The sequence below is a fragment of the Micromys minutus genome, assembly GCF_963924665.1.
Source record: "Micromys minutus genome assembly, chromosome: 5".
NCBI lineage: Eukaryota > Metazoa > Chordata > Mammalia > Rodentia > Muridae > Micromys > Micromys minutus.
In genome coordinates, this window is record NC_137974.1 from 84454482 (window position 1) to 84469438 (window position 14957).

At 48.1% G+C, this 14957-nt stretch overlaps 1 protein-coding gene across 3 annotated transcripts in view; it reads right to left on the reverse strand.

Annotated features, from left to right (window-relative positions):
- The window catches only part of TGFBRAP1 (transforming growth factor beta receptor associated protein 1), a 44715-nt gene that overhangs the window by 4127 nt on the left and 25631 nt on the right, over window positions 1–14957 (reverse strand). For all 3 annotated transcript variants that reach the window (XM_080917128.1, XM_080917129.1, XM_080917130.1), the window contains exons 4-11: window positions 13858–14012; window positions 10004–10086; window positions 7428–7769; window positions 6678–6735; window positions 4882–5025; window positions 2862–3005; window positions 1801–1960; window positions 30–463 (exon numbers count right to left, since the gene is read on the reverse strand). In XM_080917128.1, coding sequence (XP_080773254.1) covers window positions 30–463; window positions 1801–1960; window positions 2862–3005; window positions 4882–5025; window positions 6678–6735; window positions 7428–7769; window positions 10004–10086; window positions 13858–14012 — 1520 coding nt within the window. The remainder of the gene's footprint in view (window positions 1–29; window positions 464–1800; window positions 1961–2861; window positions 3006–4881; window positions 5026–6677; window positions 6736–7427; window positions 7770–10003; window positions 10087–13857; window positions 14013–14957) is intronic.

The window sequence follows — 14957 nt, forward strand, 5'->3', positions numbered from 1 at the left end:
GCAAGCTGGCACAAAGGCGAGGCACTCACCTTATCATACATGTAAATCAGGTTTTCTGATTTGGCCAGGCCAAGAGCCACCTGTGCGGTCCTCCTGGCGTGGATGCTGTCCCTCATAGCCCCCATGAGGAATGGGCAGAGAAGCTGCACCGACCAGGTGTCAGGCAGTAGCTGTAGGACCTGCGCGACATCAAATTCCCTGGCGTGATGGTTCAGCAAGTCCACAGCAGCCACGGTCAGGTCATGGGCAGAGGGGCCTGCACGGAGGTACATGGCGAGCAGCGTGTGGAAGAGGTGCTGGCGGCAGGCTGCGTCCTGGCCCTCGGAACTCCACAGGCAGTAGTCCTCAGCTGCACAGAAGTCCCCCAGCTCGTGCACCAGGATGTGCAGCGCCTCCTCATGCTCACCCAGCTTCCCGTGGAGGATGGCGCTCTCCATGGGCAGGCCAGCACCCTGGATCTTCTCTGTCGGACAAAACTGGCACTCAGTCATCGAGTGGGCTGGCTGGCAGAGCTCACCTGAATGTTCCTGCAGCCTCAGCAGAAGCAGGCTCTCTAGCTACCTACAGATTGCTAAATACTGCCACCTAGATGGCTGAGGGAGGTGGCTCCTTGGATTTCCCCTGGTGACGCAGAGCAGATGAACTGCAGATAGCTTTCACTGCTGGTGTTCAGGAAATAGGTAAACTAAAGCGTCACCACAGCCTTGGCTCCTGGTCTGCAATCACTCCACCTTCCCAGTACAGGATCTTTCTGTCCCTCCATGTCTTCAGGACTAGAATCAAGACCCTCTTGGAAAGGCCCCCAACCCCCCCCCATAGTGTTTTTCAAATAACACTATATATACTTGACGTCTTAGACCTCTGGATGACTTAGGATACAGTGAAAGATGGCTAACAGTAATGCTATAACATTTATGCTGAACATTTTCAGTCACGGTTGGCTGAATATGCAGATGCAGACTCCATGGAAAAATTCAAATATCTGCTTTACCGTAAAAGCTATGCTCAACTCCTTCATTCCCATTTAAAACATGCTTCACTGAAAGGAGCATGGGTTCAAGGTATTTAAAAGAATCCTATCTGTATTATCAGGTGAGTTTCTGGAACAGAAATAAAAACATTTTCTTTTGTTCCCCCTGTTCCAGAAAATGGCACAGCCCGGGGGCAGTGTCAGTCCTGATCGAGGCTCGCCCTTAGCAGGCTGCTGGGCTGAGTCTTACCGCCCGGCTCGCTTTGCTCTCTTGTGGGCTGTGAAATGGGGGATGATACAAGATCTTCCCCTCTGCAATGTGACATTCAACTCTCAGTTCAGTGCCAAGCTTAATACAGGTAGGCACTGGTATCTGAGGCTTGGCCACCATAACGCCTGAGGCAGGTATCACCAGGCCGTGCCCGTGTTAAGTACAGCAGCAGGCACAGATGCCACAGCACACAGGCACCACCCTCCTCCTACAGTGACTGTCAAACAGTTACTAAGAGGCTGCCATTGAGGCACAGACAGAGGTAAAGGGGAGATGGGACTACACTGGTTCTATGCTCGGGCTATGGCATTTCTCTGAAGTGGCTGGAGCACAGCAGATCTGGGGACCCCAGGGATACTGAGTTAGGAAGGTACCAAGGTTATTAGAAGGTGAATCATGAATGACAGAGTTTTACAGCCCAATCCCAAACCCATCAGGACAGCTCTGGGGAAGGGGCTCAGGGAATCAATCACCCTGTGGGACAGTGCTGAACTCTGGGGCAAAGGCCCCCTGTCTCAGCCCCACAGAAGTCTCACTGGGATGCCAAGTGTATGCTCACCTTTCAACAAGTGGACACAGTACAAGTCAGACTTCTGGAGCAGCCTCCGGAGTTTGGCCTGTGTCTCAGTGGCTTCTGCACCCTTGCCTCCAGTGGGCACTCTCTGCCGCAGCACTTCCTCCAGGTAGAGGACGGCAAGGTGGGTGTGGTACTTTTCTTTCTGTAGGAAGCAGGGATGCACCAGACAGTGTTGACATGAGGGAAGCTGTGGCAGGTTCTCCAACACAGTGGGCAGAATGCCCTCAGGGGACTGGAAACTTCCCGGGCACCCCAGCACAGAGGGGCTGTTATAGTCCATGTGGCTGTGGTTTGGATATCAAATGTGTTCCCAAAGCCCACGTGTTAAAAGTCTCCATGGGACAGCTACTGGGGGTGGGGGTGGAGCCTGGGGGAATATGGTCAATGGGAAGGAGGGGGGATAAGGAGGAGGACCATAGCAGAAGCAGTAGAACCTCAACCCCCTGCCCTGCCCTCTTCACTTTCTAGACACAATACTGCCTTTTCCTGCTAGAAAACCTAATCAAAAAAAACAATGGGACAACCTGTAGCAGATTGAAAGACTATAGTGCAAAAGAGCTCTCTGGTCCTCACAAGTTAATGCTTGGGACATTTTATCATAATGATGGAAAGATGATTAATTCATGTCAGCAACACCTGGGAGGCAAAGGCTTTAGGTAATTCCATAGATGACACAGCTTCTCCCACTTCCTGTGCAGAAGAGGGCGTCAGATCCCATCACAGATGGTTGTGAGCCGCCATGTGGTTGCTGGGAATTGAACTCAGAACCTCTGGAAGAGCAGTCGGTGCTCTAACCACTGAGCAAGCTCTCCAGCAGATAATGACAAAGAGAAAAGTGGAGTGGAGATGAGATTCCAGATAGAGCCTCTACTTCTACTCCCTCTGGGTCTCTGCCACTAAGGCTCATGTTCCCTCAGACAATCAGCAAGCACGGACTGAGTAGCCAGGGTACAAGACCTGCCCAAAAAGCGAAGGCCAGATCCCCTCTCCCAAGCTGTTAGTGACACTGGAGCCACAGACCTTACTCTAGGCGGAGTGCTTACCTGCAGTCTCCTGTCGATAACGAGATGCTCCAGATATTTAACCAGGGCTTTAGGGTATTTCTTAAGGCAACTAATAATGTCGTCTGGATTAAAACTAGTCTGCTGCTGGTCCAAAGGTCTCTTGGTGAAAACTTGAACTCCAATCTGCAGAAAGAGCAGCAATTCAGTTTTCTCCATCTTTCTTTTGGTCACTTAACACTCACGGTTTGGCAAAACCATCATGAAGGATGCTCTGATGATACAACTTCTCATATGTCAACTTAACTCAAAAATATAGTGAAAAAAACAGTCCAGCAAAAAAGACCAAACAAAGTACATGCCACAGACAGGACAACGGCGCAACCCTCCCCACGCACTGCTGAGATGTCTTTGAAAAATGCTGGAAACTAACAAATGGAGCAGTCACTGGTAACAGGCCTTGGTAGCCACACACCAAACACTAGCACCATTAAGATTATACCAAACAGAGACCATTTCCTGTAAAGATTAAGTGAGAAAATCCAGAAAGTGTGAAAACTCATAGTGTGCTCTTGGTTCTCTGAACACACTGGCTGGTAAATTATTTACTGCGCTTGGTTAATTTGCTATCTGAGCCTGTGGTCCCTGAACCGCTTCCAGGCTGCCTTCTGAGGAAATACGAAAGCCAAATCACCTTGTTTGGCTCTCCTGGGGACCGACAGGATTACTGCTTGCTCACGTGTGTGCATGCACACGTACCCACATACCCTGTGAACCCCAGACATGAGGCATGTGGCACAGCTGCAGGTGTGGACTGTGTCTCTGCTCTGCTTGCCTACATGACCTTGAAAGAGCCTGTTAACCCCATCTGTGAACCACACCCTTTGAGAGACGACAAGTCACGTGGAGGTTCTGTGTGTTTGGCTGAGACTGCTCTGTAAATGGAAAGGAACTAAGCCTGTCAACCATAGGAACTCAATGGCCCTGTACCCACACCACAGCAGCATGTGCAGGTGCATTCTGGGCATGTGCACAGACAGAGGACGGACGGAGAGGCTAGAGAGCAGGCTTAGGAGGTAAGGTCCTTCCTGCTAAGCTTGAATATCTGAGCTCAGTCTCTGAGATACACACAGTGGAAAGTGAGAACCTCAGATGGCCTCTGGCTACCATACATACAGTATGGCACATGCATATATATGTACGTGCACAAATGCACAAATAAATACATAAAAGGGATTTTAAAATGTTTCAGTATGGAAGGAATAGGGCCTCTGACCTAACTCAGGAAGTGGGACGGACAACAGGAGTCTGCCCTGCTCTGTCCCGACCTGCATCAGGGTCTGGTCTGTCTCCGCAAGAGAAGCCAAGGAAATGGATCTGCTCTGCTTGCTGCCTCGGTCTCGGAAACTTGTGGAGCCTTTTCAGGTCCCTGTCCTGGGCGTGCTGCCTGGCTCTAGAGCGAGGGTTCTCAACCCCTCTGGGAGCTGTCCATCAGATATCCTGGATATCAGACATTTACACTGTGACCCATAACAATAGAAAAATCATAGCTGTGAAGTACCAATGAAATAATTCCCTGGTGGGAGGTCACCATGACATGAAGACTGTCTTAAAGGGCCGCAGCATTAGGAGAGATGAGAACACTGCTGTAGAGCTGAGAGCCAACAGCTGCTCTTTCACTATTGTCCTGTCTCAGCCTCCAAGGTGAGCCAGGCCATGTGCACATCTCAGCAGGAGTGACGGAGGCAGGAGAGGACCATGGTCTTCCTGATGTGGCCCAGATCTCAGCCACCTCTACAGAGACCCGTGTGTGTAGAGTAGGGACCTGCAGTCATCCCAGAGAACAGGATGCAGACTTCTGCTCCCTGACAGGTGAAGAGGGAACTGCAGGCGTGTTGCAGGCGTGTTTCCAGACACCGGGGGCATGAGAAGCTCTGCAGGGAGAGGCTGCGGCTGAGACCTCAGCAGACTGCGCCGTGTGCTTATGCTCACAGGAGACCGGATGAGCTCTGGTGTCTTTCTACCCGCCATTCCTAAGAGAATGAATTTAGGAAACACAAACCTCCTCACTCTTCTGCAATAGCCAGTCAGCATGGGTCCACACCAGCTCTGGGTCTAGGCAGTAGGTAAGAAAATCAACGATATATTCGTACAGGTCTGAGCGTGTAGAATCCTGGATGTCCCCATTCACAATGTTCACCCACAGCTGAAAAGAAAAAAAACAAAAACAAAAAGAATGTACAGCTAGAACATTATGTATGTTGTAGAATTTGCTTAGAAAATGCTTGCTGTCTTACTTGGTTTCTCATATTTCTCGAAACACATAGGATGAAACACCCCTTACATGAAAATCTATAATCTGATCATTCACAGGTCTGTTGGCCGTACAGCCTGGATTTCTGACTTTCAGACTGGGTGGCTGATTGGGGTGGCTCTAGCTTCCCATGCATTGTTTCAAACTCTGAAAACCTCTAAAATCTAAAACAATTCAGGTCCTGAGCATTTTGAATAAAGAATAATATTGTACAGAGGGCTATAAATTCAGTTATAATTTTTTGAGCAATAAATCTGAAAACCCAAATGTGTCCAAATCTAATTTTTCAAAATTTGAGATGATACTAAATGTGGAAAATTCCATACTGTCAAATTTGATTTTGAACACAGACTTATAAGAATTATTTTCATGTTATTTGTGCAAGACACAAGTGAAATTTAATTTACATGTGGGTCTTATGTCCAAGACATCTCCCTTTGTAAATGCAAATACTTCAAAATCTAAAATAGTCTGCAACACAATGTGATCCCCCGACTAAAGCTGATTAGGATGCTTAGTACGCTCTTGTTTACTTCAGAACTGAATTTACCAGTTACATAATTGAATCAAAGGTCCACTGAAAGTGTTGATTTTTTAATGGAATTTTCACCACTTATGAAGATGTGCTCTGTATTACTCAAGTATGCAAATCTTTCTCCATGGCTGTGTTAACAGCATCATAACACACACGCAGTCACTCTGGAGATGCCATTGCTGTGTCTTAAAAGATAAACATTTTGTCTGCAATAGCCAAGTCTGCTCTTGGCCTTGAGGCGTGTGTTGATAGGAACTCATTTTCCTGTTTTCTTCAGCCTGAAATTATGTTCTTGCAATGTTTTAGCAGAGACTGCAGACTAAACTCACAAAGGCACGGCCAAAGCCAGGGAGGGAGCTGATGTTACTCAAAAGTCTCACAAGGGGGCTAACACCAGTGCAGTCTGAGAGGTAACAGGTTGTGAGAAGGCACTGCAAAGATCAGGGGAAAGCTGTAAGGTGCAGGCCAAGAGGCAAGGCTAACAACCCAATGCCGTGCCTTCTGGCCTTCATACCAGCCCCTCTGTAGGGCAGGATCATGAACTTGATCAGCATTGGCCCTGTCCTGGTGCTGTAGGGGAAGCAACTGCCCAGCTCGCTAGCAACAGTTTTCACAAACTCAATCTTGATGATGTTCTTTAAAGAGAATTAAAGACATCAGTCACGTCTTGGCCTTGTTATCAAGAACGAGTATGGGGACTTAAGGTCAACACTTCCCAAAGAGTTCACTTTTGAAAACAGTATTATTCTTGTTCTCTGCAGAAAAGGCCCAGATCAGGTAAAAGTGGTTTCTACAGATTAATGGGCTTTTTAAAAGCAACACAAATTAATAGTTTATTGGCCCTAAGTATGTGTAAAGCCCATATGCCTTGGTATACATGTGGAGTCTGAGAACAACTTTCAGAAGTTGGTTCTCCTGACAGCACGGGTTCCGAGGCTCAGAGGCACGAGGGTGTCAAGCTTGGGCACAGCTGTGCTTTTACCAAGTCACTAGTGTCCTTTGAACTCACCTGAACTGCAGAAGCATCCTGCTTATTATAGTGATAGAGCAGCCCCAGTGCAAAGTACCTGCGACAGAAAAGGACAGTAACAATGAGCAGGACGTGGTGCAGGGTCTGGGACACAAGTAGGTCATCTCTGCCCACGGCCTTCCCCACCTCACGAGGGGGCCTCCTTAGAGAGACACACCTCAAGATATCGAAGTGTCAGTTGGAACCTCCTCCTTCAAATTTCTGGGAATATTTCACAACTTTTTATAGATGCAGCATCCTGAGCCACCACTACCAGGTGTCGGTGTGCATTGGACTTGAAACCAAACAGACTGAGCAGCCCGAATTTGAAACCTGGGATCTGAAATCTACCAGAACACAGTGACCTAAGTGAGCTTGATCAACAAGATCAAGAGGGCTCAGCTATTTCCTCAGACAGCCCGTCACCCTGGCTGTGAGTGACTCAGTTCCACTGTCACTACCAAGGAGAGTCCTTTAAGGTGAGTCCTGGTCTGACAACAGTACATTCTGAATTGCTGTTCTTACTAAAAAAGCTCACAGTAATTCACACTGTGCTTTCCAACATGAAGGACAAGGGCAAGAGTGAATTTCTCCAAGGCCCGCCATCATCTGGGGACTGTTTGGTGCCTATTGTCACAGATTTCTCGGCGATCTTGATTTCTCATCCAAACCCAATGCTGACTGAGTCAGCCTCAGAGTGCAGAGGACGGAGTGCAAACCTACCACACGGGGCTAAGAACACTCACTCACTTTTTGTGCTTCTCCAGCCAGGCGGCGCTGTCTGTCAGCAGGCAGAAGTTCTCAGTGACCAAGAGGTCCAGCAGGCTGTCGTGGTCAGCCTCTGCATACAGCTTGAGCAGGGCTGTGTCGATGTCTTCCTTGTAGCCATTCGCTACCTCTGTGCTGCGGATTTCATTCAGGTAGCTCATAAGGAAGCGCTTGCACTTGGCCATCTTCTCCTGGTCGCCTTGGGTCAGTTGGTTCAGGTCTGCGTACTCATGAAGAGGAGGGTGAGACCGGGTGAAGGAGGAGGAGGTGGGCAACAGGAAGGGGTAGAGAGAGATCAGCTCCCGGACATCCAGCTGGCTGCTTCTGCAATTACAGTGTCAAACTAAATGAAGCAAAAAGAGAGAGAGAGTACACATAGGCACACTAACAACAATGGAGGGCAGTGCCTGTCGGCACATGTGAATGGGTACGAATGTGTCCAAACCATCACCCTAATCTGCTAGTACCAAAGAAACACTACCAAACATGGCTCCAAAAGGAGCAGAGGAGACACGGGTGAGGAACATGTATAGATGACTGACGGGTGCAACTGTGAGAAAAACCCAGCGAGTCCTGAGATTCCTCAGGCGAGACCTATGCCAAGAACAATGGGCCATCGATCTGATCCAGAACCAACAGCATTTTCCTGATGCTCAGCTCCAGATAGATTGTTCAGTGGTGCTTGAGTAAGAGACTTTATCCTACCCTAGGCAACGCTATTACTAACATCTAGTAGGTAGAACCTAGAGATGAATGCCCTACAATGTGCCAGACAGCCCTGCCCCAACACACTCACAGTAAAGAGCCATCAGGTCTAAGAGCCAATTGTTGAGGTCAAGTCAAGACACCGAGGGCTACAGAGGGTCCTGACACAGGATGGGAGAGGTCTCTTCCAAGCTTGGATGGCTCTTCAGACACACAGGCATTCTGGTGCCCGTGGGATCCTCATCCTAATACTTAAAGACAAAGTTTGTTAAATGGGATAAAGACAGGCTGAGGCCCTTCAGAAGACAGCTTGGGTCCCAGATATCAACACGTGGGTTTTCACACAGGTGCCAACCATGATGAGCTAGGAGTATGGCCTCTGGCACAGTTACAGGTGGAATCTAAAGTCGGGGCCCAGTACAGAAACAAGAAGGTCAAAGTTGATCCCTGCTGTCTGATAAGTTTCTTACCCAGTGTCAGCCCTCAGTGACACTGTGGTAAAGCGAGCAGCCACCAGCGTAATGCTGTGCTGTTGAGAGACTGATACGGAGACATAAAAACCTCGTCCTAATGACCGAGAGGTCCAGCTTTAACTCTCTCGCCTCAGTGGGAGACTTTTCCAGGCAAGCACTCATGGACATTCGCCTGGTATCTTAGGCTGACCAGAAGATGTACTGGCAGCACCTATGCTGTGAAAGTCAAGGCCATGGCACTGTCAGGACAAACCCAGATTTGCTGAGGTGCGAAAGAGCAAGGGGTCTACTTAAACAGAAGACTGAGTCTTTAATAGGACCAGACAGCAGCAGTACCTGGACTGGCATAGATAAAAAGTATTACTGGAGCCACTCCTCAAGAAATGGCTTCTTCCCTCAGAGACATGTTCCCTATACTCCATTTTTGTGACAAAGACATCAAACCTGCTGTGTATCTCAGTACATTCTTGAGACACAACCAAACATCCTCAAGGAAGGGCAGAGGAAGCCGACCTGAGAGCATCCTTCTGTGTCCCCTGGGATGTACAGGGTCTATACAGGGCTTTCTATATACGTTGTTTGCTAGAAAGCTCAAGATCACAGAATGCTCTAGTGGATCACTACTCTTTAAAGTTCTTCAAGACAATGATCCTATAAGGTGCGAACCCATTTCCCCAGAGGATGCTGAGCAGGTCTCTGAGTAACCATGGTCTCAGGGACACACTGGTGAGAACGAAGGAGGGACACAGGGCAAGTGCAATGCCAAAGGTGTGCTTCCTACACAGATGGGTGAGAAAAACCAAGAGCAAGAGAGACTGTGAGAATGCAAATGAGCGAGAGAAAAGGGTAACGGAGAAAAGGGATGCCTGTGAGGCCCACAGGAGAGTCAGAACGACAGGCGGCTGTCTTCCTAAAGACACACTCTCATCCTCAGTGTGCCGACTGGGCACACACCGTCTTCAGTCTACAGATGATTCTACGTTTTTAAAGTCTTCCCCAAACCCTTGCTTTCTCTAAACTCCGCTTCTAGTGAAATCTCTGGAAAGAAGGTAGCAAAAAGAAAGATTCCTCAGAATCCACATACAACAATCTCACTCCGGAGCACTTCTGTCCTGGTTTGGCAGCCCTGCTATTCAAGGACTATCCTCAGACTATCAGCTCAGCAGCTGGGACAGAAGGAAATACTAAGGCTGGTGGTGGAGACCAGGAACTACTCTGAAAGGTGTGAACAGCCACAAACAGCCCTTCTCATTCCGACCTGCATTTCCATCTACCTGTGCCATAATTCTCCTTCAAACTGTGAGATGACGGAGTTCCCAGGGGGGGGGGGGGTGGGGAGGGACACTGAGTGACAGTCCTGCTACCAACACTTCAAATTACCTGAAGAGCTCTTTGGCTTCCAGGAACTGGAGTTGTGCAAACTGTATAAAGCCTGCCTGCTGCAGAATCCTCCTGTACATTACCTGCAAGGAAGAAATAATCAATCACCTCCTAGATACACCTTAAAGCATCACCAGATGCCATCCACATCCCTATTCACCGCATTCCACAGAGATAAGAAGTTACTAGTTTAAAAAGAATTAAATCTACGTAATTACCCCTCAGTAGTGGAAAGGCACTAATTCTAGGGACCCACAGATTTCAACATAGGCTCAAGACCTTAATATAAAATAGCACTATATCCCTTAGAATCTATGCATATCATCCTATGTTTTAAGTCATGTCTAGGTTATCTGTAATACCTAGCAAAATGTAAGTCTAATTTAAAGAGCTGTTATACTATGTAGTTTATGGAATAATGTCCAACAGAACAGTCTATATACCTCCAGCACAAATGCAGTCTTTCTTCTGTGGTATTTGAGGAGCTCAGAACCCCATGCATGCAGAGAAGTGCTCTACTGAGCAGAGAAGATGACCGCACACACACACACACACACACACACACACACACACACACACACACACACACACACACACATACACCACTCAAGAGCAGTGAAACCCATCTTCACTGGGAGACAGAGTGCCAGGGTGATGTCGGCACACGTGAGAACAAGCAACAGATGTGTCCAGAAACCATTTCAGACAAACCTTAACCGAGCTCAGAAGTGCGCAGTGACTGAGGGAGGAAAGGACAAGCTCTCCGGAAGTGTGTGTTGTCCTTCATTGAGACAGATTTTCTGTGTGGCCCTAGCTGTCCTGGTCCTCATTTTAGACCAGTGTGCTCTGAACCAGGAGATCTGGCTGGCTCTGGCTCCTGATCTCTAAGATTAGAGGTGCGCACCATCAGCACCTAGCCTTTTCCCCAGTGATTTTATTTTATTTTATTTTATTTTATTTTATGTACATTGGTTTTCTGCCTGCATGTGTGTCTGTTTGAGAATGTCAGAATCCCTGGAACTGAGGCTACAGACAATTGTGAGCTGCCATGTGGGTGCCAGGACCTCTGGAAGAGCAGTCGGTATTCTTAACCACTGAGCCATCTCTCCAGTCCAAGTGTGTGTGTGTGTGTGTGTGTGTGTGTGTGTGTGTGAATCAAACAGAAGTCCTTGTGCATGCTAGGCAAGTGTTCTGCTACTGAGCTGTGCCCCAGTTCACCGTGGTTTTAAGGAGCTCCCAAGCATAGCAGCCGTCCCTTTAGGGGCATCGATTTCAGCTCTTTAAACTGCCTATCTCCCTTTACTTTACCTTTATCTTTCTTCTCTAAAAACTGCCATCTGACCCAGCCACTGGACTTACTACCCCACCTTGTAGCAACAAGCAGAAAGTGGAGTCCTTCTGCCCAACGTGCACGTCTATTTCAGGACGTAGGAAGAATGAGCTATGTGTACAGCAGAAGCAACGGTGAGAGAAATCACTGACAGCAGTACCTTCATGAGGCTACCAGACTCGAATGCCACCCTGTGTCACCATGCCTCCCCCCCACTCCTCCACCCCACCCCCAGAGGGGGACAGAACCACCACCAACTTCACAAGTCTCCATTAGTCTACAAAGTTACCCCCAGATTCATGGAGATGTAGTGTGTGAGTTTCAGTTAGGAGGGATGAGGTCATGAAAGCAGGGCCCAAGGATGGACGGCACTGGTGGCTCTCTTGTGACAGGGATGGCACTAGATGGTGGCTCTCTTGTGACAGGGATGGCACTAGATCCAGCACTTACTCTCGCTGTACATGATGACTTGGGTTTGGTGGGTATGAGCAGGACACAGGTTTCACAGGGACAACCTGAGCTACAAAAGATGTGTCTAGGGCTGGAGAGATGGCTCAGTGGTTAAGAACACTGACTGCTCTTCCAGATGTCCTGAGTTCAAATCCCAGTGACCACATGGTGGCTCACAACCATCTGTAATGGGATCTGATGCCATCTTCTAGTGTGTCTGAAAACAGCTACAGTGCACTTATATACTTATAACAGATAAATAATTCTTTAAAAAAAAAAAAACAAACCCAAAACTAAAAAAATCTTTTAACAATAAAAAGAGAGAAAAAAAAAAAAAAAAAAAAAAAAGAGGATGTGTCCAGAAAAGAGGATGGGGCCAGTCAATGAAGCACCTCACCTAGGCAATGATGCTTTTTTTTTTTTTTTGAAATCTTGGTATGTGCATTGTACTGCAGATACATGCAGACACACATGGGGCACGCACTCATGCACAAGTGCACCTGCGCACATGTGCTCCCCACCCCCATGGCTACTTGCATAGCTCAAGGGAAGTAACATCCACATAGCGATGTTGAATTTGCAGCGTTACAGGGAGAAGGCAGGGATCATGCAAAGGAACAGAACTGCCCACAGGAGGGGCTGGAGGCTGGAGAACAAGAGCTCCTGTGATTTCATCAGGGATTAACTACGTCCTCTGCTCTTGTCAAAAAGAGCGGAAGTGGGCAAGACAAACTGAGACAACGCTGAGTGACTCAGGGCAGTGCACTTGGTTGGTGCTTGTAGGACAGGGCACCCCTGCCACAGCCCTCCTGCCTGTGCTGTGTGGATGAGGGAGGGAACGAAGGCGCCAGCAGTCAGGAGCTTTGTGCCTTTGAGTTTGCTGCCCCCTGCTGAACGCTAACAGGTCAGCATTCAGCACTTAGGAGCAGGGATAGAACTCTCACAGACCTCTCCTTCCAAATCCCAAACCATGGGGGACACTGCGCTTATCCCTCACGGGCACAAGTGATAACTACCCTTTGCTCTACGAGGCATCCAAACACACCTTTCCTGCTATAGCAGACAGTCATGGGTAAAACCTGAGTGCTTGACCCGGATGACACTAGAAATGTGTACGCGCCACCAGGGCCTTAGTTGTACGTTGCTGCTCTTTTTGCAGCACTAGGGACTGGACCTAAAACCTCACCCAAGCTAGGCAAGGGTATGTCACTTTCTATTCTGAGACAGGGTTACCCTAAATCCCTAGGTTGGCCCACTCTGTACCTCAAGCAGGCCTTGAACTTGAGGCCCCCTTACTTTAGGCTTCCAAGAAAATGAGCTTTACAGGTCTAGGCCTCCAGGTTCAGCTAACATGTTTTAGCACTCTCAAATATGTAGTGACCTTAATGCCACATCTGACCTAGCAGGAATTTTAGAAATGTAATGGATAGGGACTGATTGTATTTATGAGTAATATTTAAGGTTAACAGTCTCCAGTGCCCTTCCTGTTTTTCGCTGGCCGGTACAGTGATCCTCGCCTGTGGTTCCTGCACATGGAAGACTGGGGTTTTGTAAGGAAATGAGGTGGCTGGGCTCCTGCAACAAGAGGTACTTTATCTGCATGTGGGCAAAGCATTGCCTACAGATGATAAAAACAGAAACAAAATAAGGCTTTTGTGTCTACGGATGTATCGGGTTAATACAGATTAGATCCATAAATGTTTATATTTATACAAACGTATACATGTTCCTTCACAGCTATCCCGGATGCAAGTGGCCCCTGCTGTATGTATATGTATGCAAATTAATTCAACCCCACCTCAACGTACTCTAAAATCAGAGGTCGGTTGGCCTGACCTGACTCTGCTGGTTTATGAACCATGGTCATAACTGTCTGAGGTGACTTCCCACAGTCAGCTGTGTAGCCTTAGTTGAGCTGTCTGGTCGCTCTGCAATTTGCTTACTAACCTACAGAACATGAGGTGTGTTGAAAATCATTACACGAAGGTCTTCTGTAGAGTGGGCCCGCGCGCGTGTGGTCAAATCTGATGCTTTAGCTCACAGGCATGCTTTCTTGTGACCTGTAATTACCAACCTGAAACTTCTCTTTTGGAATGTTCCTCCGGGCTCCTTTTGCCAAGACCAAAGCCTCCTCCACTCTCCGGTTTGCTAACAGATCCTGTATTTGTTTTTCCAGAGGTAATGGAACCAAGATGTAAACTCCCTTACTTGTGGCAACAATCACTCTTCCTGAGGGAAGAAAGGAAAAACATTAAGGTTGTTAGAAGAGAAAAGCGTGGCCTCCTCAGTAACGACAGCTTCCTCACATTTCCTCACAGCGGGACCTTATCTGATCAGCTATCACTCCCACCAGCTTTGCCAATACCATTCCACACAAGACTGTGGTAAGATGCCTCCCTTCCGCACACACTGCCAACTGTTGGGAAAGGAAACTTTCATGTCACATTGCGAAATGGTAAAATGTGCTCTTTACCCCTTTCTACGTGAAACTGCCCGCTGACTTAGGAGCCCGTGAGGAGACACATGGCGCAGAGTCCAACAAGGCTACAGAGCTCTGTCATGGCACGTCACCAAAACCTCACGGAAAACCTTTTCCTTCTGAAGTCGGTTTGCGCAGTTTCAGTGCAATGATTTGACCTATGAGGGACAGCAGTCCACGGTCCCTTCCATCCGATGAGGGACAGCAGTTCACGGTCCCTTCTATCAGGCCACCTAGGCTGCTCACTTGGTGGCTTCCCTATCATCCCGCCAGCTGTCCTTGTCTTCCACCCACGACTTTACAGCAGCAGTCCTCAACCTGGGGCTGACCCCTTTGGGGACTGAACAAACTTTTCATAGGGTTGCCTAAGATGATCAGAAAATAGATAGACATCATAATTTACAGCAGTAGCAAAATTACAGTTGTGAGGTAGCAACAAAAATAACTTTATGGTGGGGGGGGGCGCTACAACTTGAAACTGTACTACAGGATCACGGCATTAGGAACGCTGAGATCCGATGCTCTACAGAATTCTGTCTGTGAAAGAGTCAGGATGGCCACCCGTACTAGCTCCTTCCACTCCTCCTGCTGCACATTCAAATTAAACCCCGATCCTTCTCTAAACTCAGCAGCCCCTCTTCATGGGAAGTGGTCACTATTTCTTGTGTCTCCTGCCGCCCAATAAATGGTTTCCG